The sequence below is a fragment of the Cordyceps fumosorosea genome (genome assembly GCF_001636725.1).
Source record: "Cordyceps fumosorosea ARSEF 2679 chromosome Unknown scaffold_46, whole genome shotgun sequence".
In the NCBI taxonomy this organism is placed as follows: domain Eukaryota; kingdom Fungi; phylum Ascomycota; class Sordariomycetes; order Hypocreales; family Cordycipitaceae; genus Cordyceps; species Cordyceps fumosorosea.
This window is the reverse complement of record NW_017387346.1, coordinates 90,794-113,223: the sequence shown is the minus strand read 5'-3', so window position 1 is coordinate 113,223 and position 22,430 is coordinate 90,794. Positions and strand designations below refer to the sequence as shown.

At 53.3% G+C, this 22,430-nt stretch overlaps 7 protein-coding genes across 7 annotated transcripts; 4 read left to right on the top strand and 3 right to left on the bottom strand.

The window, feature by feature from the left end:
• Positions 1–220: 220 nt before the first annotated feature.
• Positions 221–3,004, top strand: ISF_09356 (Major facilitator superfamily domain, general substrate transporter; the record flags this gene model as incomplete). The annotated part of the gene is made up of 2 exons (XM_018852959.1): positions 221–526; positions 587–3,004. 2 exons carry the CDS (start codon positions 221–223, stop codon positions 3,002–3,004), a joined length of 2,724 nt encoding a protein of 907 aa, XP_018699886.1.
• An 898-nt stretch (positions 3,005–3,902) lies between these two features.
• ISF_09355 (Ferric reductase-like transmembrane component) lies at positions 3,903–5,715 on the bottom strand (the record flags this gene model as incomplete). Its single annotated transcript, XM_018852958.1, has 4 exons — positions 3,903–4,327; positions 4,376–5,250; positions 5,301–5,462; positions 5,513–5,715. 4 exons carry the CDS (start codon positions 5,713–5,715, stop codon positions 3,903–3,905), a joined length of 1,665 nt encoding a protein of 554 aa, XP_018699885.1.
• A 6,571-nt stretch (positions 5,716–12,286) lies between these two features.
• ISF_09354 (Immunoglobulin E-set) lies at positions 12,287–13,873 on the top strand (the record flags this gene model as incomplete). Its single annotated transcript, XM_018852957.1, has 1 exon — positions 12,287–13,873. The coding sequence occupies one exon, from the start codon at positions 12,287–12,289 to the stop codon at positions 13,871–13,873; it is 1,587 nt and encodes a 528-aa protein (XP_018699884.1).
• A 362-nt stretch (positions 13,874–14,235) lies between these two features.
• Positions 14,236–15,463, top strand: ISF_09353 (hypothetical protein; the record flags this gene model as incomplete). Its single annotated transcript, XM_018852956.1, has 3 exons — positions 14,236–14,389; positions 14,488–15,269; positions 15,458–15,463. 3 exons carry the CDS (start codon positions 14,236–14,238, stop codon positions 15,461–15,463), a joined length of 942 nt encoding a protein of 313 aa, XP_018699883.1.
• Positions 15,464–16,087: 624 nt separating this feature from the next.
• Positions 16,088–16,390, bottom strand: ISF_09352 (hypothetical protein; the record flags this gene model as incomplete). Its single annotated transcript, XM_018852955.1, has 2 exons — positions 16,088–16,161; positions 16,276–16,390. The coding sequence occupies 2 exons, from the start codon at positions 16,388–16,390 to the stop codon at positions 16,088–16,090; spliced, it is 189 nt and encodes a 62-aa protein (XP_018699882.1).
• A 3,732-nt stretch (positions 16,391–20,122) lies between these two features.
• On the top strand, positions 20,123–21,527 carry ISF_09351 (hypothetical protein; the record flags this gene model as incomplete). The annotated part of the gene is made up of 2 exons (XM_018852954.1): positions 20,123–20,362; positions 20,424–21,527. The coding sequence occupies 2 exons, from the start codon at positions 20,123–20,125 to the stop codon at positions 21,525–21,527; spliced, it is 1,344 nt and encodes a 447-aa protein (XP_018699881.1).
• Positions 21,528–21,655: 128 nt separating this feature from the next.
• On the bottom strand, positions 21,656–22,279 carry ISF_09350 (hypothetical protein; the record flags this gene model as incomplete). The annotated part of the gene is made up of 1 exon (XM_018852953.1): positions 21,656–22,279. One exon carries the CDS (start codon positions 22,277–22,279, stop codon positions 21,656–21,658), a length of 624 nt encoding a protein of 207 aa, XP_018699880.1.
• Between the last annotated feature and the right edge of the window lie 151 nt (positions 22,280–22,430).

The window sequence follows — 22,430 nt, the reverse complement described above, 5'->3', positions numbered from 1 at the left end:
ATACGCGTATTGAAATCGTCAATCGAGACGCAATTCGTGGCCATGGCCTCTCGCGCACTCGCGCGTTAGCGATTCGCCGCCCACCACACATTCAAACGAGACGCAGAAAAGAAAAACATCGCCGTTCCCAGCTTCCGCCGCCCCGGCGCCGACCCTCAGGCCGGGTAAACACCGAAACCTCCAGGACGCTGGGCGCCGCCCACATGCCGCAACCATCACCATGGACGACACCAGCGCTGCCGCCAGGCATGTTCCCAATCGTGGCCCGGCCGTCTTCGCCGTTACTGTCATTACGCTCGTCATTGCCTCCGTCTTCGTCTTTGCGCGCATGGTCTGCCGATACTTCATTGTCAAGAAAATCACCTGGGGCGACAGAATTATGATGCTTGCTTGGCTCATTGCTTTTTTTCTCTCCTTCACTGTCGCCTTTGGCACCTTCAACGGACTGGGCAAATATGATCAAGACATTGACATTCGCGACCTGCCAAGACTTCGCCGCTGCGAATATGTCTTCTCCATCTTATACGTATGTCTGCAGCAGCCAACGCACCCAACCTACCAATGTAAACAATACTAACTACAAAAGAATCCCGCATTGATGGCCGCAAAAACCAGCATATTACTGTTTTACTTGCGACTCGCAAAAAACACTCAGCTCGTCTTGCGATATGCCTCGTGGTTCACCCTCATCGTTGTCAACCTCGCTGGAACCGTCCTTACATTGATGAACATCTTCCAATGCTTGCCCATCCACGCCGCTTGGCAAGCCTTCTACGGCGGAACTGCCAAATGTATCCCACTTTTGACAGAGTTTATTTGCGCCTCCCCCGTCAACATTGTTACCGATCTCGCTATCCTCGCCCTTCCCATTCCCGTTCTGACCGGGATGCGGCTACCCCCACGACAAAAGACGATCCTGATTCTGACCTTTGCAGTCGGCATCTTTGTCACCATCGTCGATGTCGTTCGTGTTTACTACCTCCAGCAAGCTATCGGTTCTAGCTCCGTGGGTACTCATAGCAGCGACTCTCGCTTCGGTGCTTATGCCGATTTCGCCTACTATGCCTCACTGTCCCTCATGTGGAGCGTTGTCGAGGTCAACGTTATTATTGCATGCGCCTGTATTCCAACACTCAAACCACTTGTCCTGCGACTTCTCCCAGCAATGCTCTATGACTACAACCGCACAGGAACCGTGACAGCTTCCAAAACTGGCCCTAGTGACCGCGAGACGGATAGCCAAGGCGTCGCAACAGCGCAGAACAGCCCTGCCATCCCGCAACCAGCAGCCATGTTCTCAGCGACTGAACCGCCGGCCAACGAAGACGGCCCGATGAGCGCAATCGAATTCATTACTATGCCAGGTATGCGAGAGGATCAGATCAACTTTGACTCTCTACGTCCCTCCGGGCAAAGGACAAACGCTTTGAGTTCTACCGGCAGCGCTTCTGAAAACGGCGTCTATTTTGGCTTCGTTAATATGAGGAGGCCAAAGAGTATGCTGAAGACAAATATCAGAGAATCCTTCAAATACGGTACCTTGGTTTCAATACTATTCATGCTCTGGGGATTCTCATATGGCCTGCTAAATACCCTCAACAGTGCCATTGCCGAGGTCAACGGCATGTCCACCGCCGAAACACTTGGATTGACCAGTGCATACTTCGGAGGCGGATACTTTTTTGGCCCCCTGTTGGTTGGAGAATGGATTCTTCGACGTGATGAACACAATCGGTCCAAACGCCATTCAAAAAATGAAGCCGAAAATATTGGTGGCTATAAAGTGACGTTCATCCTGGGACTGTGCATCTACGGCGTCGGAACCATCATTTTCTGGCCGTCGGCCGTGACAAACTCGTACGGCGGCTATATGCTCAGTAGCTTCGTCGTCGGGTTCGGCCTCTCCGTTCTCGAAGTCGCCGCCAACTCTTTCATGGTTCTCTGCGGCCCACATGCCTACGGCGAGATGCGCTTAATGTTGGCGCAAACAATCCAAGGCATAGGAAGCGTCGTCAGTGCGTTGCTCGCCCAGCGCGTCTTCTTTTCTGGACTACAGCGACAAGATCACGAAAACTTTTCCTTGGTGAATGTTCAGTGGACGTATCTTGGCATTACCTTGCTTTGCGCAGCTCTGGGCTTATTCTTCTACTACATGCCCCTCCCTGAGGTGAGCGACCAGGAGCTCGAAGAATCTACAAAGTGCATCCCCATCAACCCCGAGAAGAAATCATGGTTCGGCTTACAGCTACGCACTATCACTCTCAGCCTCGCCGTACTAGCACAGTACCTTTATGTCGCCACGCAGGAGAGCAACATCATTTGGTTCGGCAACCTGGTGGCTGCTAATGCTCACATGAAAAGGTCTACTGCTGCTACCGGATCAACAGTTCATCCACAGCAGGTACAAGGCCTCAGTCTGTCTACCGCCGATTATCTCTTGTGTGGGCAGGCTGTTTTTACGGTTTCACGGATTCTAGCTGCCATTGTCTGCTATTTCTCCGTCAGAGTACGCTGGATTCCCAAGCCACGCACTCTATTGACGATTTGCGTCGTCATCTGCTTCATATCATCGATTCTGATGGTCACTCTGCGGCCATCCAACCCCAACCTCATCATTATCCCGGCCATGTTTTTCTTCTTTGGCGAAGGGCCTATCTGGCCTCTCATTTTCGCCATGGGCCTACGCGGCCAGGGGCGGAGAACGAAGCGGGCGGCAGCCTTCATCACCATGGGAGGATCCGGCCCGGCATTCTTCCCCTTCATCATGTATGGCATCATCCATACCGGAGGCTCCGCGCAGAAAGCGTTTATTGTCATTGTCGCCCTGCAAGTCGCCATGATCGTGTACTCTGGCTACCTCGACCTCTCTAAGGATGCCAAACTTCTCATCGACCCACAAGGCCCCTTGCAGAAATCACGAAGAGATGAAGAGAAACAACAAACGAACAGGGGCCATGATAATGGCGAGGCCCTTGTGGCTGCGGAAACGAAACAAATGGAATGATTCAGGCCGCAGGCCAGAAATGTATACATGTAGAGACCAGCTAGGTCTCGTTCTTGCACCTTTGACGCTATGGGAGGTTCATATTGTCGGGCTCGGAGTTTTAGTATTCGGGTATTTCTTATTTTCAAGGGGACCATGGCGCGCACTGGCTGGAGGAAGTCTGTTTTGGTACATATACCCTTTGGGTTCTTGGACGCTTTGGCAGGGGCTTCGGCGTTTTGGTGCTTGGACATGAGTATGTCCTATTCTTAAAATAGCGACGGAAAAAATAACTTTTAATCTATCATTTTTGTCTAGATCATGCATTCGAAACGAGAGCATCGTTCATCACATGCTACTGCATTGGCGCTGAGGGCCATCGAGTGCCCTATCAGGCTGAAATACTACCCTCGGATCCTTCTTTGGACGGACGGACCGCTGTGGCCGTGCGCGGGTGCCTGGGGCGCTCTCGCGCTTGGGCAAGATTTTCAGGTACCAGTTCAGTTATCTGCAAGGGCCGGCCGGACTTGATGGAGTGATCGTTGATTGATTGATAAGCCCGGACCTCTGTGCGCTGCTGCGTACTGCGCTGAGAGAGAAACAGGGAGGGAGAGAAGAGGTGGGCGACGTCGACGTCGAGATGACGGGGATGGGGATTGGGGCTTATTAGATGAAACAACCCTCTTCTTCATGACATGGGCAAAGTCAAAAGTTGATTGGTTACTCGCACCACGCGGGTATCCCGCTCCGGAACGTGGCGTGTATGAGAGCCCGACGATCGTTCATGTTAATGACAGAAGTGATGAAATTTTTTTATCCAGAAAAAAAAGTCTAACAAATGAAATAACTCGAGAGGGATCCGACAAAACAACGCTCAACAAATAAATGATCAACCAAATAAAAACGTAGCAACACGAGTTTACCACCCAAACTCCTCACAGTGTAGTTCTACGGTAGGACCGTCTGACCAGATGCATCCCGCCGCGGTGTTGCGAACTTGCCGCATCAGAGTGCTTGGTCCGCAGCCCATAACCAAAACGCTTTGCCCTCTGGTGGCCCCTGAGACAACGCCGCGAATCATACCTGGCACATCAGGACGCTTCCACGTAATCGGGATGCCGGAGAAGCTGTCCATGTCCAAGCCTGTGACAGTGGTGACGTCCTTTTCGGCGTCCCCAGCCATGCTTGAGGAAGCGGACATCATGGGGGCCGCCTTTTCGGAGTCTGTCCTGGAGAATTCGCTGAGTTCCGTAGGTTCCCTACCCTTGGTAACGAAAACGTGGACAGAGACTCGGCTGTCTTGGCTCAAAGTCTGAAGGTGGCTTGCGTACCAGTTCAGGATAGCTTCTCAGGTTAGCGATGACCTAATGTAGACAGACAATTTGTACTTACACCGATGACGAACAGTCCAGACAAACATGATTTTGGTGTCCCTCCTTCCGCTCAGATGCTTTAGCGCATTGAAAGCAGCGCCGAAAGTGAAACTTGCACCAGTACCGCCAGCAATCAGGACAACATGGTCAAAGCTGGATGGCTTCGGAAAGGTACCGTAGCTGCCCTCGACAGATGCTCCAAACTGGACACCAGGCTGGGAAACAGCAAGATCATGCAGATCCTTTGTGAAGCCATCATGCGCCGTCACAACAAACTCGAGAGGATTCATGGCAGAAATGGTGAAAGGATGCGTCTCAAAGGAGCGAATGGCAGGAATCCATAGGAAGCAATGCTTTCCAGAGAGCGCTCCGAGAGGTGCCTTGGCAAGCGTTACTCGGGTACCGCCATGAGGAAGTGGTGTCAGAGTAACATGGTTGTTGACGCTGTAGAAGACAAGTCTGGCGAGGCGGATGAGTCTATCGAGCGCCCACATGGCACCAGTAATAATGGTAATGATGAGGAAGCCGTCAACAATCGAGGGCTGATGCATGCCGGTCATGACAATAGCAAGAACAAAGAAGACGATGTGAACGTAGTAGAAGAGTTCATACCACCATGGACGCAGGACGACGCCACTCAGTCCAAGCAGAAAAAACGAGGACCCAGCGATGATGCCGTAAATGCTGGTCTGCATGGTAAGCAACTGAGGTCTTCCCTGGCCAGCAAAGTAGGCCGAGTAGGTGCAAGCATGGATGATCATGTGCAATACAGCGAACATGCCAGAGTATCGGTGCAAGATGTTGAGGCGTTCGTAGGACCAGGCTGTCAGGAACGCCAATGGGGTATTCTTCAGCGCCAGGAAGACGGAAAAGATCATGTTGGCCAGGGCAAGCCTAGATGGAGACGTTAGTTTCGAGGGCTAATAATACTTTGTAAAACTTACCAGCCAGTCCTGGACGCAATGTTGGTTACGAAGCCGAAGTTGTTGTTATCCATGTAGGCAAAGAGGAAGACGACGTTGAGGGCAATGTAGGTGACGACGACAAAGAGATGTCCGGCCGAGGGAAATAATGGAACCGAGTAAATCGAAACTTGTCGAATCATTCTGACCAGTTAGCCTTAAGTTGTCGTGTCGATATCTTGTCGGCCATTTACCTCACGGGCGACGACACGAGGGCCAGGCCCGGGCTGCCACCTTGCCAGCGACGAAATCCACGGTATGCCGTTTTGGAAAGATGGAAGAGAATGAAAATGCCACCGAGAGCTAGAGTAGCAAAGGTGAATCCCTCCATGGCTTGGACATTATCCTCGTGTCGTATCGCGAACTTCTTCATCAGCTCATCATCGTATCCCGACATGGTGGCGGTTCGCGGTTGATGAACCGAGGACGTTCTTCTGAAATATCACGGAGTTTTTTTTTTTTTTTGTGAATTAGATTTCGGGATGGCGCTTCGAAGATTTTCTATGTCTGAACTAGCAGACTGTAAGTTGTCGAGTTGTGATGCTGTAGGTTGCCGGGTATGTGAGCCGGGATGAAGGAGGAAGGAACGAATCTGTAGTCACAAAACAAAACAAAGGAGAGGGAGCGCAGGGTTTCTATAATGAACGAAGCGAGTGTTTCGCAGTAGAAACTGCTATAGAATAGTTGAGCAAGAACCAGCTTGGGGGCGAGAGTTTATAAGACGGCTCGTAGTTGCGGGAAACAAGATGCTTATCAGACTCGAGGCCAGATAGATCAAAGAGGTGCATCAGAGCCGGGATATGCTTTCACTTATACGGGAAGCAGAGCCGGATTGATAAATCTGCATTGCTACATTACCAACCATATACATGCTCGGACCCAGGGCCAGAGCCGCATGGTTGAGCATGACGTGCAGCCAACGACAAGGGCATCATGCTAACTCATCAGATAAGGGGTTCTAGAAACCTGATACATGCTCATACTTGGTAGCAAGTGCCCGAGCGGATGTATCTTTCCAAAGTAAGAAGGCCTGACGAGAAACTTTGTCATCTAGTGTGGTGGAGTGTCCGTGTTGCAGTTCAGTTGTTAGTCGGTCGGTCGACGTCCCATCTCGAGCTGCAGGAGAGAGAGAGCTGCGGCCGGGCGGACACCCAGGGCGTGGCCTGCGACACCGCCCGGCGCCGTCCACTCCATACCGAATGCTATTATTCGGCATTGAAAGACGGCCGCTTAATAAAGAAAGACAAGACAGGTTGATTAATTGGTGGTGCTGTCCCCCCCTAGTTTCATCCTGTCTGTTGGCAGCCTGTGGCGGTTTGTAATCCTAGGCGACGTTACAATAGTAGGATCAGGCGAGGGAATAGCACACGTCACCAAGCCCTGGCGGCCTCATTGATAGCAGCGCGGCGGGAGAGAAAAGGACAGGGTGACCGGCATATACAGATCGTCATCAAACAAGATTTTCATGTGCATTGAAACAACTAAAGGGCACGGCACTCTAGGCGGCTCAAGTCGACACGGCAAAGTGGAGGCCTTACAGTGGCTACAGTGGCTCTACAATGGCCATCCCACGCTACATGTAACGCTGTAAGTTGGGTCTGGCCCACGCCCATCTTCATGATGGCTTTCTAAGTGGAAAAGATAAAATTTACCTTTTCCCCCCCGTAAAAACCTAGTTTATTTTTGGTTTATTTTTAAAAAGTGCAATGGAAAACAAAAAGTGACAAAGCTCTGTGTAACCTTGACCTCGTCATATGATCAAAATACAGCTCAATATACCAAAGACGCCAACGCCCACAGCTAACTTCTCAGTAGGGCGGCTCGAACCCTCTTTTGGAAGGAAGCATCTTCGAATAGATTAATTAATCACGGCGTGTGCATGCGACCTGACGAAAGAGAGTCGCCTCCGCGTCCCAATAGGGCGTTAACGAGTCACGGTCTTGCACTCAAGCCCATCAACGACGTGGGGGATGTGCCACAGCGCATAAGCCTACAGCCCTCGCTACCAACTACGCAACGTGTTATTATCAAGGTGCTTATGAACCTCTCTGAACACACACCCTTGATGCGGCAGTTGCATGCGTGAGAAGGATATCTGCTTATCTCAGGATCAGATAGTTGACAGGCAAGAAAGAGCTGGTTTTCGGGTAGCCGGTTCGGTTGCAGGCCCCCTCAGCACCAATGAAACGGGGTTCCGAATGCCGCCCCGTGGGCTCTGGACCGCGGGTACAATCACCTAAAATCTGAAGACCACCGAGCGCGACCGCGGTACGCCGGATTGGGGGGCGCAGCATAGGGCCAGCAGCGGAGATATCGATCGTACGGCCCGATGGCCTGTGGTTATCTAGGAATGTGTAGGTGGGCGGCGGTGTCGGCGAGTAATGGAATACAAGGGTTTGAAGGCGCAGAGGCCCTGTCACTTGTCGCGCATTTCTCAGCACCATCGAATCAGCAATCCTAGACAAGATTTTTACTAATACTTTTTTGTTTTCCCTTCCGCTATTATAGCCCGAAGCCACGCGAACACGTCATCTAGACGGATCAACGACACCTCGACCTCCGATCTAGCTGGTTCCCGGCCCTGGTTTAGTTCAGCGCCGCTCCGCCCCCGGCGCCGCCTTTTGGCTTCCTCACTCCTGTTCATGTTCACAGGGGAACTCGAAACGAACAGCTATACATGAACACCAGCAGTAGCTACCCTCATGCTACGTTGAAACTGACAGCTGATCCTGACTGGCGTCAAGACTGATCTGGTCAGGGCGGGTCGTATTCATCAATATTAATTGAGCACTCCTCGCCAGGTGGATGCTCATAATCACGTTACATTCTCACGCTTAATCGCCGCCCCTAGCTCATCAAATATAATACCTGTCAATTCATTGGTAAATATTCTCCCCAAGACTCATGATGATGACAGCTGAGGGCAAGCTCAAGACTAGACGGTTCAGCTTCAGGTCCTGCTCCCGACGAACACGCGACGTCGAGATGGTAGCACGAGGTCGGTGAGCGCATGAGAGCTTCATTCGTAAAAAGGCGAAGCGCCATACCAAGACTTGTCCCATTTCATATTACACCATGGCCCTAGCTATGTTCCTCGGGTAAATGCCTCCTTGAACTTGGCGTTGGCGTTCAGCCTCCAAGTTGCGAGTCACTCACTATCTAAGAACGCCCCCCCCGCCCCCCGGAAGCAAATACCTCTACCACGGGCAATTCTGCCAGCTAACTTTGCTGAAACAAAAGCCATGGCCTCTTTTGTTTCGCCGATGTTGTCTTTATAGGCTCATGCACAACCCCACGGCATCTACATACATCCTAAGAGATGCCTTTGCAAGGTTCATAAGTAGGAGAGAATGTGGAAATTCTTCGAAGCAAATTTTTAACAATTTCATTTTAATTAATAGAAATGTAAATAAATGGCTACTTGTAAAGAATAAAGATATCCAGGATTTTGTCAATGCTCATAAGCTGGACAAATTGCTTGGTGGTCATTGGACTGCCAGAGGCTACCACAAGTTATCGGTCTGCACCATGTCTTGCACCGCCCTCCCTCTTTTCGCCGTCCTATTATGGCTTGCGCTATTCTGTGGCCACGTCGGCCTGCTATTGTGTTCTTTTGTTGTTATCGGTGACAGACTCCATTTCTGTAGCGGCGCTGGTCGCGGGTTGGCTGGTAGCCCCGAAGACTTTGATGGTACCTCTACGGCATTCGAGGCTTGTAACGTGGGCGAGACTGAGAGCCCAATATGTGGCGAGTATCCATGCTGCGCAGGGTAGCATTCTGTAGAAGTAAACCCTGGCGGCCGTCCCTTTCGATTTTCGGCGGCGGTTGAACTCAAAATCGACGGTGGTTGGGTAGCTTGCCTTGGGCCGAAGATGGATAGAAGCATGCAATAGACGAGGGGCAACGCTCCGTTAGCTACCATGAAAGCTGTCTCGCTCTGGAATACGGTGCCGGATATGCCCAATGCCATTTCGACGATTCGATATATCGAATGCAGCAAGATGGCCACGCTGGCTGCTGCTAACCCTGCTTAAGGTAAGCCTGTGTACCACAGAAATTTTGAATCGGCGTACCTCTACGAGTATTTCTTAATAATGAATCATCGCGAGTCGACGTAGGATGACCGCGGGGTCGTGTAATGCCACGGTATAGTGCCACGGCGCAGACGCTCGAGACGAGGACGAGACTAAATGTTTGTACACCAAGTCCAGTGATGACTATGATGACGGATTTTGGTTTCTTTTCGGTTAGCAAATCATGCGTAGTGATATTGGTCGAATGTACTTACGGGTAGCACCCGTTGGCCGTAGCATACAAGTACGGCGCCGGCCACCTCAAGGCCAGCCACCAACACGAGCAGGCCCTGGGCCCCAAAAAGTAACCGGGATAACCCGCAAAGGGCTTGATGCCGTGTCCCAACATGTGAAGCGGAGGGCAAGGCTGAAATGATGGTGGTTGCTGCCAACAGTGGCGCCAGGAGAGTGCCCATCAGGAATATCAGAAAGTATGGCTGCGAATCCCTTGCACGGTGAAGCAACGCTCTGCCAACGAAAGCAAGTATCTGCAGCAGATGGGACGCGCTTAACAGAGAAGAATACCATAGGGCGCCATGCCGTCGACCAACAAATAGCGTGGCCAGGACTAACAGTCCATATATCGCAATGAAAGTGGTGTTTCCACTGATGCTAGGTGCGTATAAGTAGAATCCACCGGAAACAGGACATGTCGAGCCACAGTCGCCGGCCATCCTCGGAATCGAGCTCAGAGTTTGATTCGTATTGCAAGAGAGTTGAAATGCGTTGTACGGATGGAGGCGTATCTTGGAGGGGGGCTATATATACTGCCAGGGCGGGAGCTACGCATGCAAGGAAGGAGGGGCGACATCCGACGCCCCCAAAGCAACTTGGGCAAAAACTCAGCCCCTAACGGAATAAATACCGATCGTGAATCAGAGCCGGTTACGGATACTTGCAGCGGATAGGAGATCCGCCAATGTGCAGGTTGGGTCCAAGCAATACGCGTAGATTGATGGCGCCGGGACGAACCGAGGGGATACAACGCAAGCATCCACGGGGAAGCAACGGATGGTTGCTGTGGCGTACATACATAACCCCCTGCCCTGCAATTCAGATGAACAATTGAGACACCGGACGAGTTTGTTATTCTGTTCGGCATGCCCAGCGGACCGCAGATTCGACATATACAATATGATGTTGAACCATGATGAGAAGCTGCTGGTCACGGCGACAGACTAGAGCGTCGAATTTCTCCTGAGAATTTACGACTCGGGATGCCGTAAACCGCGTAGATAAAATTTGTTGGTTGGTGGAAGTGATTGATATTACAGCACCCTGGCTGCATCCAGAGCGCGACATGCAGCTTGTCTTTCGCACCTTTCTGGAGGTAGGTGGCAAGGCAGGGAAGGCAGTCTGTCCAACGCAGCGCCCGAGGACGTACACAGAGTCTAGTCCGTTCCAACGGGCAAAAAAACTGCCTATTGATGCATACGATGTGACGAACGCGACAGAATTTGCGGGGAATCCCCGCGTTGACGAGAGTCGTTGTCGTCGACAGCCCGGAGCGTTTGTCTGTGAATGGGCTGATATGCATGCAGGTCGCGCGCCCCCAGTCGGGCGAGGAGAAGCGCAGTCCATAGGAAGGAACCTGATAAGGCGAGCATCCCGGTCAATAAATGCTGCATGTGCGCACGATTTCTCGACAAGCAAATCAGAGCTGCGAGGTAACCGCTCAGCGGACGCCCTTGTCTTGCAGATCCCAGAGGCGAAAGGGGGTTGTGCCAAAAACGAGGGCGGCTGCCTGCATCGGCGAGACATGCCCAGGGCATTTGGAATGGCTTGTGACAAAGAGAAGAGGTCGCATGGTCGTCTCCCAGGATGTCATTGCCACTCTGACTCCTATCGAGTCCGCCTTGCTGGTAAATGGAATCGTCACAGGCAACCCAGAATGCTGTGATAGGCCGCAAATGGCCACGGCCGGTACCAAAGGTTTGACGATATTCGTTATGTTTACGACGTCGCCGCGTCCTTCTCTCAACTTGCTCTCGCCAGCATACTGCCAACTTTGAGCTGCCATTGTGCACTGGGGCGCAAAGAAAAGTGAGCGACGAGAGCATCAGGTATGCTACTGAGCGCATTTGCTAGCAAACTGTGCCATGTTTGCTTGATTGGTCTTTGACCGACTGAGCGAAGCACGAGTAATCAGCATGGAGGCAGGGGTCGCGGTCAACTTCGCACAGCGAACGCTCCTTGCCTAAGGAAAATCAGCCACTGAACACATATCGCTTATTATTAGCCTTGTTGATATCCCGTGTTATAGCCGTCGAAATATACCCATGACAGAGGGAGGCGCGCGCCCCAACGGTTTGCCCCACGATCTGCTGTTCATCCCAAAACAAGTCACAAAAAGTGCCATTCGTCAGCGAGGCAGAATTCTGAAGAGGACAGCTCTTTTCGGCTTGAGAGGTACTAAACGAGACCGCCATCTATTTTCATCCCTCTGGAAAACTGCGCCTCATGTCGTCGTCGTTGCTGGTAATCTCCATCAGCCCACTAATTAGCCACCCGTCTTGCGTGGCCCTCGGTGGGTGGCTCTTGGTGGCCCGCGTTCTTTCAGGCGATCATGATGCGCCGCAAGTGGCACTCACCACTCACAGGGCAGACCGCCTACCCAATTGCGTTGCCAAGCTGGCACAACCTACTTATGTACATACTAACCTAACAATTGCCAGTAATACGTCGCACTCCCCGCGAATCCCGCATTGCGTTTGCTTATCTACCACGCTCGCCGACCTTGCCCACTCGCCATCCTACCAGCATGAGCTTTGCCTCCATATAGCCAGGCAAGGAAGTTCCTCTTTGACATTCGATTTCCTGATCCCGCCTGCCTCAATCTAGCGCCAGCTCCCCGCGAACAGCATACGCCACCCCTCGGCGCCTAACCCGCCACCATGACGATGCGCATCAGCCTCGACAACCAGCCCGAGTTCTTCACGAACCTCGACATCATCAGCGGGCACGTTGTTTTGCATTTAAACCGTCACGAGCAAATAGGCAACATCGTCGTTAAGCTCGAGGGCGAGTCCAACACGAGCTTACAGCCGCCTTCGCCGTTCGAAAACGGCCGCGACAACCGAGATGGCTACACCACGCCCAACGCCGCCATCAACACGGAGAGCCACAAGATTTTATACAAGGTGCAGCAGGTATTCCCAGACGACTACCATAGCAGCGCAAACAACCCTTTCGGGTCATTTCCACTGCCGCCCGGGCAGCATCACTTCCCGTTCAGGTTTAAGATGCCTATAAATAACGCCTGCAGCGACTCTCATGCTATGGCGTCGCTTGCGAACCAGAGCCTGTCCGGCGCCGGAATTTTTGGCTCACGTGGCATTCGCCTCATGGACGGCACAAGACAGCTCTACCTTAGGCATGTTACCAAGACTCTACCGCCGTCCTTGTCTGGTGTATACAACGATGCCGAGATACGGTACTATATCAAGGTCACGGTGCAGCGACCGGGCATCTTGAAGGAGAACTGGCGCTTCCAGCTAGGATTCAAATTCATGCCCATAGAGCCACCAAGGTCACCTCCCCGTGGCCAAGAGACCTTCGCGCGCAGGCCATTCAGCTTTGCTACGCGGCCCTCGTCACCACAGGGAAAGCAAAAGGGCTCTTTGTTCGGCATGAAGAGCTCTAAAGAAAAGAACCAAACAGACTCCCCAGCAGATATGCCACCTCCACCTCAGTCAGTAGAGCTGTCCGCTCGTCTGCCCCATCCATTGGTTTTGACTTGCAATCGACCTGTCCCACTACGGTTAATTGCGAAGAAGCTCGTCAACAACCCACAGCAGGTGTACCTTACCTCTTTCCAGATGGATCTGATTGGAACAACGACATTATCTGCACACGGACAAGTATTACAGAAGAGCAATCGCTGGATCATCGCATCAAACCCTCAGCTTGAGGTGCCGCTCATCACACCCACCGGCGAAGTTGGTACAGAAATCATCGTGCCAGACGAGTATTGGAGCCAGAGGCCCCTTCCGAATACTGTGGCACCATCGTTTACTACATGCAATATAAGCCGGCGCTACGAGATTCAAGTTCTTGTTACTCTGCGATTAGGGAAGAAAAGCAGTAAGATCATTCCTGAATCAATAACGCTTCCGCTTCATTTCGCAACAGCGGAGGTGTTCTCTGGCATCGAACCACCCAGAGAGCTCGTAAAGGCAGCCACGAACGGAGCCTTCTCACAAAGCGAGTTGCACCCTCAACTACCTCCTCGCCACTCTATCTCTGGCCCAAGCGGCTCAGCGGCGCAGCAGGCACCGCCGCTGCCACTGCGCCGACCTAGCGAATCGGTGCCGCCACCGCAAGCTGCGCAGCCGGAGGAATATGAAGATGCGCCGCCTAGCTATAGCGAAGCAATGGCCGAAAGTGCTTCCATGCCGTTTGATCAAAATAATCCGCGCCCGCCGTTTAGCGGAGTGACGGCAGAGAATGCGCCGAGCCAGTTGCCACCGCGGAAGAACTAACATGAGCTCGAAGCGCGGAAGGATTTAGGGAGTTGGGCTTGGAAAAAGCATACATACATGCATAGATTCGACTAATATTAAAAGATACCCATTTCAGGCAATGGCAGACAGAAAATAAGAACCGTCCTACGAAGTTTTACCTAGCTGTGATATGTATATGCAGGTGCCATGCTGTGCTGGCAGCTGTCAAACCTGGCGCAACAGTGACGTCAGGCACAACAAGCACATGCAACCACACCACTTGGCGCACGACCCATCCTTGACACATTTCTGTTCAACCACAGTTTCGCGCGATTGCGCGGCGAAGGGACCGCCTGTAGCAAACCACCCATTTCCGTGAATTGCCTGCGGGAAAGTCGGCAATGAATCGGCGTGTCCTTGTCCAGCGGCCACTGTCTTTGTTGCCGCACCACCCCCGCCGGTTCTGCACTTCTCCGCGCGTCGCCAAGGACCGGCGCATACCGGGCGTTGGGAGAGAAATTATCGACGACTTTGCGCAATTGCGCGAGCACTATGGTACGTGGAAAATACTGTTAACCTCCATTCTAGAGTCTTGAAGGGACAGGCAATAGAAGAAGAGAAGGGAGAAAAGACCGAGCTAATTCTGCTGACAGCTACGCCCAAAAACCCCATCGTGCTCGCCCACGGCCTCTTTGGCTTCTCGGAGCTGCGCCTCGCCCCGCGACTGCTCCCCGCGGTGCGGTACTGGCACGGTATACAGGATGCGCTTCGCACCAGCGGCGCGACCGTCATTGCGACTTCAGTGCCGCCGTCGAGCTCCATCGCCGAGCGGGCCGCCGCCCTCGCCGCCGGCATCGCCGCCGCACAGCAGGCATCCTCCCCCCCCTCCTCCTCCTCCTCCTCCTCGCCACCGCCGCCCGTCAACATCATCGCGCACAGCATGGGCGGCCTCGACGCGCGCTACATGATCTCGCGGCTCCTCCCGTCCGCACCGCCTACCGTACGCGTCGCCTCCCTCACCACCATCGCCACGCCGCACCGCGGCAGCCCCGCCGCCGACTTCCTCCTCGACCCGTCCTCGCGCTTCTTCCCCTTGCACCTCCCGCGCCTCTACGGCCTGCTCACGCGCGCGGGCCTCGGCACCGAGGCCTTTGCGCAGCTGACCACCGCGTACGCGCGCGATGTGTTCAACCCGGCGACGCCGGACGCTCCCGGCGTGCGGTACTTTTCGTACGGCGCGGACGCGGCGCCGCTGTCGCCGTTCAGCGTGTTCCGGCTGCCGCACGCGGTGGTGGCGGCGGCCGAGGGCGCCAACGACGGGCTGGTGAGCGTGGCGAGCAGCCGCTGGGGCGAGTACAGGGGCACGCTGGTGGGGGTCGGCCACGCGGACCTGATCAACTGGTCGAACAGGATGCGCTGGGCGCTGCGCGCGATGGTTGGACGGAAGAGGACGTTCAACGCGGTGGCGTTTTACATGGACATAAAAAAAAAAAAAAAAAAAAGGAGGCGGGCGGGCGCTTCGTGTGGAATGATGCGGGGGGAAATCGGCGTCTTGGCGTTGATGTTTGTGTTTTATAGGTCGGGGCGTTGATGTTTTGTGTTATATAGGCTGGGGTTGAATAGATATAGATAGACAGAAGTCATACCAAAGCCGCTTCAAAAGGCATCGCTAGTCGGCGAGTGTAGACCAGGAAGAAGACTAAAAGCGTGCAAAAGAGGTATCAGTAGTATTAGAAATATAGAATACATCAGTCTGATAAGATTTGACAAACATCGCACTCGGGGCAACACTGCATCGCTGTCCAAGTCTCCCAACATACAAACAAACCAAACAAAACTTAACCCGACAAATACTCCAAATCAAACATGCTCTATTTTTTGTTAACCAGCACCGACTCCTGCAGTAGTCCCACAATCCACGGTGCAGCCCCTGGGGGACTCACTGAGAGAGCAAGGAGGGCGGCGAAGAACAAGAAGAGGTCGGAATCTGAGGCGCGTGAATTGCAGGCCTGTTGTCTCGTTTAATTCGTTAAATGCAGAAGAGAGTCGAGAGAGAGCGACGTTGAAGGCGACAGGGCGTGAGAGAGGAGTCTTGGGTGTTGGGGCCTGCCGCTCTCTGCCGCGTAAAGCGATGATGCTTGCCAATTCGTCCACAGTACTGTCATTCCGTCCTCATCCCAAACAATCGAAAAAAAAAATTACCTCCCCCCGATCCTCCCAACAGCCTTCACTCTCGTATCATGAGGGGGTAATTTACAGCTCGGGCTTGGCCTCCCTGCGGCGCTTGAGGCACTTGCTCACGAAGATGGCGAGCAGAGCGACGGCGACTGTCAGCCCGGGTTAGCACAAAAGAACGGAGAACGACTCTACGGGTTGACCATCCAACTGTAACAAAATTGACGGGATGGGAGAGCCGAGGGTTTTGGTTTTGGTTTACGCACCGACAAAGACGATGCAGAAGACGACCATGACACCGACGTTCTTGGCGGGCCAGCTCTTGGAGCGCTTGGCAATCTCGTGCATGACGAGGCCGGGGTGGGTGGTGATGGCGGCCATTGTGATGAGATGAGAGAGAGCGGAAGAAGTGGGAGGAAATGAAGTCGGTCTAGAAGCCAAAGGGTGTCAGCATTCGTGGTTTGGGTGCAGAAAAGACCTCAATCCTCCATTGGGCTAGCATAACAGGTGGCAGGCAGGACGAGTAGCGAAGCCAATTGAGATGTAATCGCAACTCCCTCAAAACCGCAACTTCACATTCAGGTTGAGGACGAGATTGGCCCAATTGAATCGCGCGCGTCGCTGTGAGCGTTGAATTTGCTGGGCTGGGGAGTTGTCGTCGGGTGGTGTTTTGCGCTGTTGCTCGCTCTTGACCGCGCAGAGGGCAATTGCCGAGAGCGATTTTGTGTGTATGATGATGCGACGGCGTGAATTGGGGACAATTGGACTCCTCTAGACGACCAGAAGCGAAAAGCAGCAATTGAGGATTGACTTGTGCCTTACCTTTGGGGGACGAGAGATTTTTTTTCGGCTGGGAGCAAAAGGAGGATGGAGAAGCGACAAATTAGGTGGAAGCGCGTAAGCGGACTGGAGGATGATTTTGTTGATTGTTAGCAGCTCCATGGCAAGGCATGGGGCTTGCTCCATGGGCGCACTGCAGCGAAGAGCGAAAAGCGGGGCCTCACGTCACGGACAACCGATCGTGGTTTGGCGTCGCTGGACCTGGGCCTTGTACTTTGGCCGGGCGCAAAGGTATGCACTACAACTCTTCTTTTAAAATTTGCCTATTAGATGGAGAGTTGATTCGTCATTTTTGGACTCGAATTCTATAAAAAAAAAATTACCCATCTATTGGCCACTTGTCTCGTGTCTTCTCTGTTGTCCTCCTCGCTGCAGTAACAGTAAGTAGTCTATCAGACATGAGGTAAGCCGTCTGCCCTGGGGATTGTCCGAGGGTCAAATGCTGCATGTACCTGCGACGATGACTGATGAGTTATGACCTCTTTCTTTCCCTCCCCTGTCGTCCCTCGATAATCAGGGACCAGGGTTCCTACTAATACAACATGACACCGAAAGTGCCTCATCAACCCCAAAGCCAAGTCTTTTGGTGGCCGCCCGGTTGACCTTTCCAAGGCCACTGCGCCTCCCACGATAGAGGCGAACAGGACGAGAAGGGAATTGGAAGAAACCCCGACCCAGTAGCCAAGCCAGTACGGCACAATCGGGCGGAGCGGCAGCGAGGAACCAGAAAAAAAAGGCGTCTGGACCAAAGACGGCGAAGACGCTTCGGCACCGAAAGAGTAATTAGCGGCCCGTACAGTGGTACAGTGGCGTCAGGGGCTTTTTTTTTTTGGTAAACCAGGAGTGATTTTTTTTCTTCTTCGTCGATTACAGCGGGAACGCCGCCTTCTCGGAACTGCGGCATCGACGTTACTACGGGCGGCAGGCATGAGGCTGCAGGTTGCACCCTGAAATGGCTACATCCCACTTCCATTTTTCTTTCTTTTCCTTCCATGCGCAGACAAAGTTGATCGTTAGAAGTCAGTCGGTAGCTACCCATTGATTTGGCAGCCTTTCCGCATGTAAACACACGTGTTCCAAATTGCCCACTTCATTCTGAGTGCTACGCCATTCCTGGAATAAGCTTCGCAGAGACAAGACAAGTCGCACAATGGATTGAGACAAGAAACAACTCCAGCTTTTTGCGCGACCGCACTGGGGCACGGGCACTGGCAGCAACAATGGGGTTTCGCCTCGGTGTCATTTGTGTGCTACCTAATGAATCGGCGCGCCTCACCTCGCTGTGGTGGGCTGGCTGGGGTAACTTCATACTAACAAAGTGCTGCGCGAATTTCAGTAGACCAGGCGGCAGGGCAAGGTAGTTAGGGCATTCACAGGTACCTCGCAAATGCCTTGCTAACATCACTACAATAAGAATCGTCATGCGAGCAGCGACGCCGGCAAGCAGGCTGTAGAACAAAAGCCGCCCGGTCAGCCCTTCTTCATGCTCGATTATCCGGATCTTTGGAAACCCAAGTCCCCTGTCGCGCCACCATAACACGGAGCTTCCGACATGAATCGCAACATGCGTGATTAACGAAGAGAGCCCCCAGAAGTACCCCCTGCTATCAAGTTGCCCATTGTTTTTCTTCCTTCCCCGCGGACTTGCCGGCGTTTCTCCAGTGGAAACACTCGGGGCTCAGACCCCTGCTGGAGAGCCTTACGACGAGAGCGCCCAGCTCCCAGCAAGAGACAACTGGAGGACCACAGCAAAAAAACGCGACTCATTGGTATTGGCATTACGCATGCATTTCTTAGTGCCTGGGGGTTGGTCTCGCCAGCTTGGCCGCTGGGGTAGGAGCCAACACCTTACCGAGCAGAGGCTGCTTTCGCGACCGCTGACGACTTGTCCATGGAGAATGGCCGGAGCGCCCCAGGATAGTAGAATGGGCGTCCCAGTGTTTGTCTGCGTTTTTTCGGAGCCTATCTCCACTGGAATATCCGAAGCGGCTCGCGTCTTGATCAGTCGCCGACCCATTACTACAGGTGGTGTCAACAGGATGGGTGGAGAAGGCAGAATAACAAGACCCTAGTAGCCCGTCAAATGGCTTGTAAAATAATCGAGTTCTCGTCTCAAAGAGCGCGCGACCAAAATCGCTCGAGGTGGTCCAGTTTTCTTACACCAGGCCTGATGGATGGCCGCGCTGTTTCCGCTTACACCCGTTGCGGTGTTGTTCCTAGCCAGACGCTCCAGTCTTTGTTGTTGATCGCCCATGTTAATAATATCGCAACGGCTCTGGCGGCTCATTTCAATTACTATTGCTACAACCAGTTCTCCAGCTTCCCCGGCGGGAAGGTGGCAAAGAAATCGCCCAGATGCGATGAAATAATAAAAAAAACAAATACAAGGGTTTATCCATCACAGAAAGAGTGCTCCGTAGGAAGCTTGCTTAGAAAAATATCCCTAGCTTATTCAATCGCCCAAAACTACCTACTGTTCGCTACTTATCTTGTATTGTCCGGATGACGGCAGGACAAACCGGGTCCTACTCCATCAAGAGATGCAAAATCCCATCACCCGGCAGGGCAATTCGCCGGAGCCGATATGGCCGACCCAAGTCAAGTCATGGACTTACTGACCTGCACTCGCCCTATTGTTCTTTTCCTTGTCGCCCCGGCCCGGACCCTGGTCATGGCTAGTGCTACCCGGCATAATTCAAGCACATTCCATTCCGACACGGCCCCAGCGGTCGAGAACGCGGCGTTGTTCCGTGATTTGAGTCTCCAAAAATTATTTCATCCGTTTCCACTCGGCCATTCGTGTTTATGGTAATAAATGAATGATAACTAGGCAGGCGGCTCCTCCGAGCGGGCCAGTCATTGCCCATGTACAATTTTGGAGTCCGTAACCACCGCCTCATCCGGTGCTCTGGTTCATTGGGACTCTTGATATTGTTTTCGACCTCTCTTCTTTTCGCAAACCTTACAATCTCCAAATATTGCTGTCATGACCCAGATGCTGCCTCGCTGGCTTCTGAGGCGGCCATCGGCGAGCTCCAAAAATCCCCAAGAAGTGACGTCGCTCGGCCGCAGCTGACGTGGGGCAGACAACAGCGAGCAACCTCAGTCACAGCACACATCAAACTCCCCATCGACATGCATTGCTGATCCTCCTCCCGACTGACGCAGCCTCACTTTATTTCCCCCGCTCGCTCCCATCTACGCGCAGCGGCTTCAAGTCTTTCTCTGACCCCAAGTCGCATGCTCAGAGTGACCGCGCGGCTCTTTTTAAGAATGAATTCCATCCTGTCCCATCTCAAGAAGCGCAACCGCCACAACGTCAACACCTTTCGCAATGCCCCTCTGGCGGAGATATCGGGCTCGCTCGGCGACCTGGGCACGCTGCTGCCGCTCATGATCGCCCTCGCCATCCAGGGCTCCATCCATCTCGACGCGACGCTCGTCTTCTCCGGCGCCTTCAACATCATCTCCGGCGTCGTCTTTGGCATCCCGCTGCCCGTGCAGCCCATGAAGGTGCGCTCACCACCGACGGCACATCTCCAGCGCCTGCCGCCCCCCCTGCTAACGATTACAGGCAATTGCGTCGGCGGCCATCGCGCACCGCGGCGACCCGTCCATGCCTGGCGTCGCTGGCGCCGGGCTCTGGGTCGGCGCCGCCATCTTTGTCATGTCCGTAACCGGCTTGTTGCGCTGGGCCGTCAAAGTCGTCCCGATCCCCGTCGTCAAGGGTATCCAGCTCGGCGCCGGCCTCTCACTCATCATCGGCGCCGGCTCCTCGCAGCTGCAACCACTAGGGTGGCTGCTCCCGATCCTCGACAATCGTCTCTGGGCCCTCTTTGCCTTTCTCGTCCTCATCGCTACACAGCGGCTGCAACGCTTCCCTTACGCGCTGGCGTTCTTTCTCTTGGGCATAGTGCTTGCTCTCATTCAGGTTATCAGAACACATCAGGATCTGCCTTGGTTCAGGATCTGGCACCCCGAGTTTGTTATGCCAACCTTCATTGGCCACCCAGACGCGTCCCCCATATACATGGCAATCGGCCAGCTGCCACTTACGACTCTGAACTCGATTATTGCAGTGACAGCACTAGCTGCCGATCTGCTACCAGATGTTCCTACCCCCTCCGTGACATCTATCGGACTTAGCGTTGCCTTGATGAACCTGACATGTACCTGGTTCGGTGCCATGCCGGTCTGCCATGGATCTGGTGGTTTGGCGGCTCAGTATCGGTTTGGTGCCCGCAGCGGCGCAAGCGTTATTTTTCTGGGAACCGTCAAGATAATCCTAGGCCTCTTTTTCGGAAGCACGCTGATCAGTCTTTTGGGCCAGTACCCAAAGAGCCTGTTAGGCATCATGGTTCTTGCTGCCGGTCTGGAGCTGGCCAAGGTTGGACACTCACTCAACCAAGGTGCCCGCGATCTGTGGCAAGAGTCTTCCGATCGTAGCACAGGCGTGTCTGTCATCACACGAAAGCTGCGCAATCCTTCTGAGGAGGAGCGGATGGAGCGCTGGACTGTCATGCTCATGACCACTGCTGGTATTCTGGCTTTCAAGAACGATGCTGTCGGATTTGTTGCGGGGATGCTATGCCACTGGGCATTCCGCTTGTCTGACCGGTTCATTCGCAAGGTGAATCAGGTTGCAGGGGCTAGTGAACGCGATCCGCTGCTGCGATAGAGTTGTATTAAAGGCTTGAGTCTATGGTGCAAGTGCTACCTGAGCAGTTGCGGATATATTTAGCGGTGAACCCTCTAAATGTGTCTATTCTAAACCATATGACCGTGGTAGTTGTTCGTACTGGTCGCTTAGGGTTCCTTGGCCCACTCGCCATAGTGCGAATGATGTTCTTCCTTGATCTTTTTCAGAAGGAAGCGATCGACCCCGAACCAGATCCCGGCCCAGACTGCCCCGAGGCAGCCTTCCACGCTCGCGGTGACCTTGGCGGGAGTGCTCCAGACGCCCTTTTGCTGCGCATAGACACCGATCAAAGTCGAGATAAGACCGGCTGTACAATTGGCGAAGCCCGGAAGGAAGAGCTTATTCAGAACCCAGATGTAGTTGTTCTTGTGGCGAAAGGACAGGATGATCATGCCAAGGACAGAGGCGGAGCACATGATGGCGGCCAGCGCTAGGAGCGGTATGTTCCTGACACTCTTAAGCAAGGTATCGGCAGCCTTGTTGGCGATGTTCCCACTGTCGCCGTCCTCGATAGACTTCTTTATGGTGGTGAAGGTGCCGGGGAACGCGATGAAGCTGGCCAGCAGCAACCAGACGAAGAAGGCGGCGAGGATGTTGTCTGTTGTGGAGACGTTGTCCTGGTCGAGCAGCATTCGTACGTAGCGGGAGTGGAATCGAGTGGCTTGGTCGAGTTCCTTGGGGCGTAATTTGGTGGGTAGGCGGATGTTTGCCCATGTCTCCTTGGGGTTCATGATGTGCGGCCGGGTAAGGAAGGATTGGTGTTTAACAATGGCAAGTTATCAGCAAGAGAGAGAGAGAGAGAGAGAGAGAGAGAGAATATGGAGAAGGTCGAATGAGGAAACGCAGGAAACAGGCTAGATTAAGAATAAAATGGACAAAAGA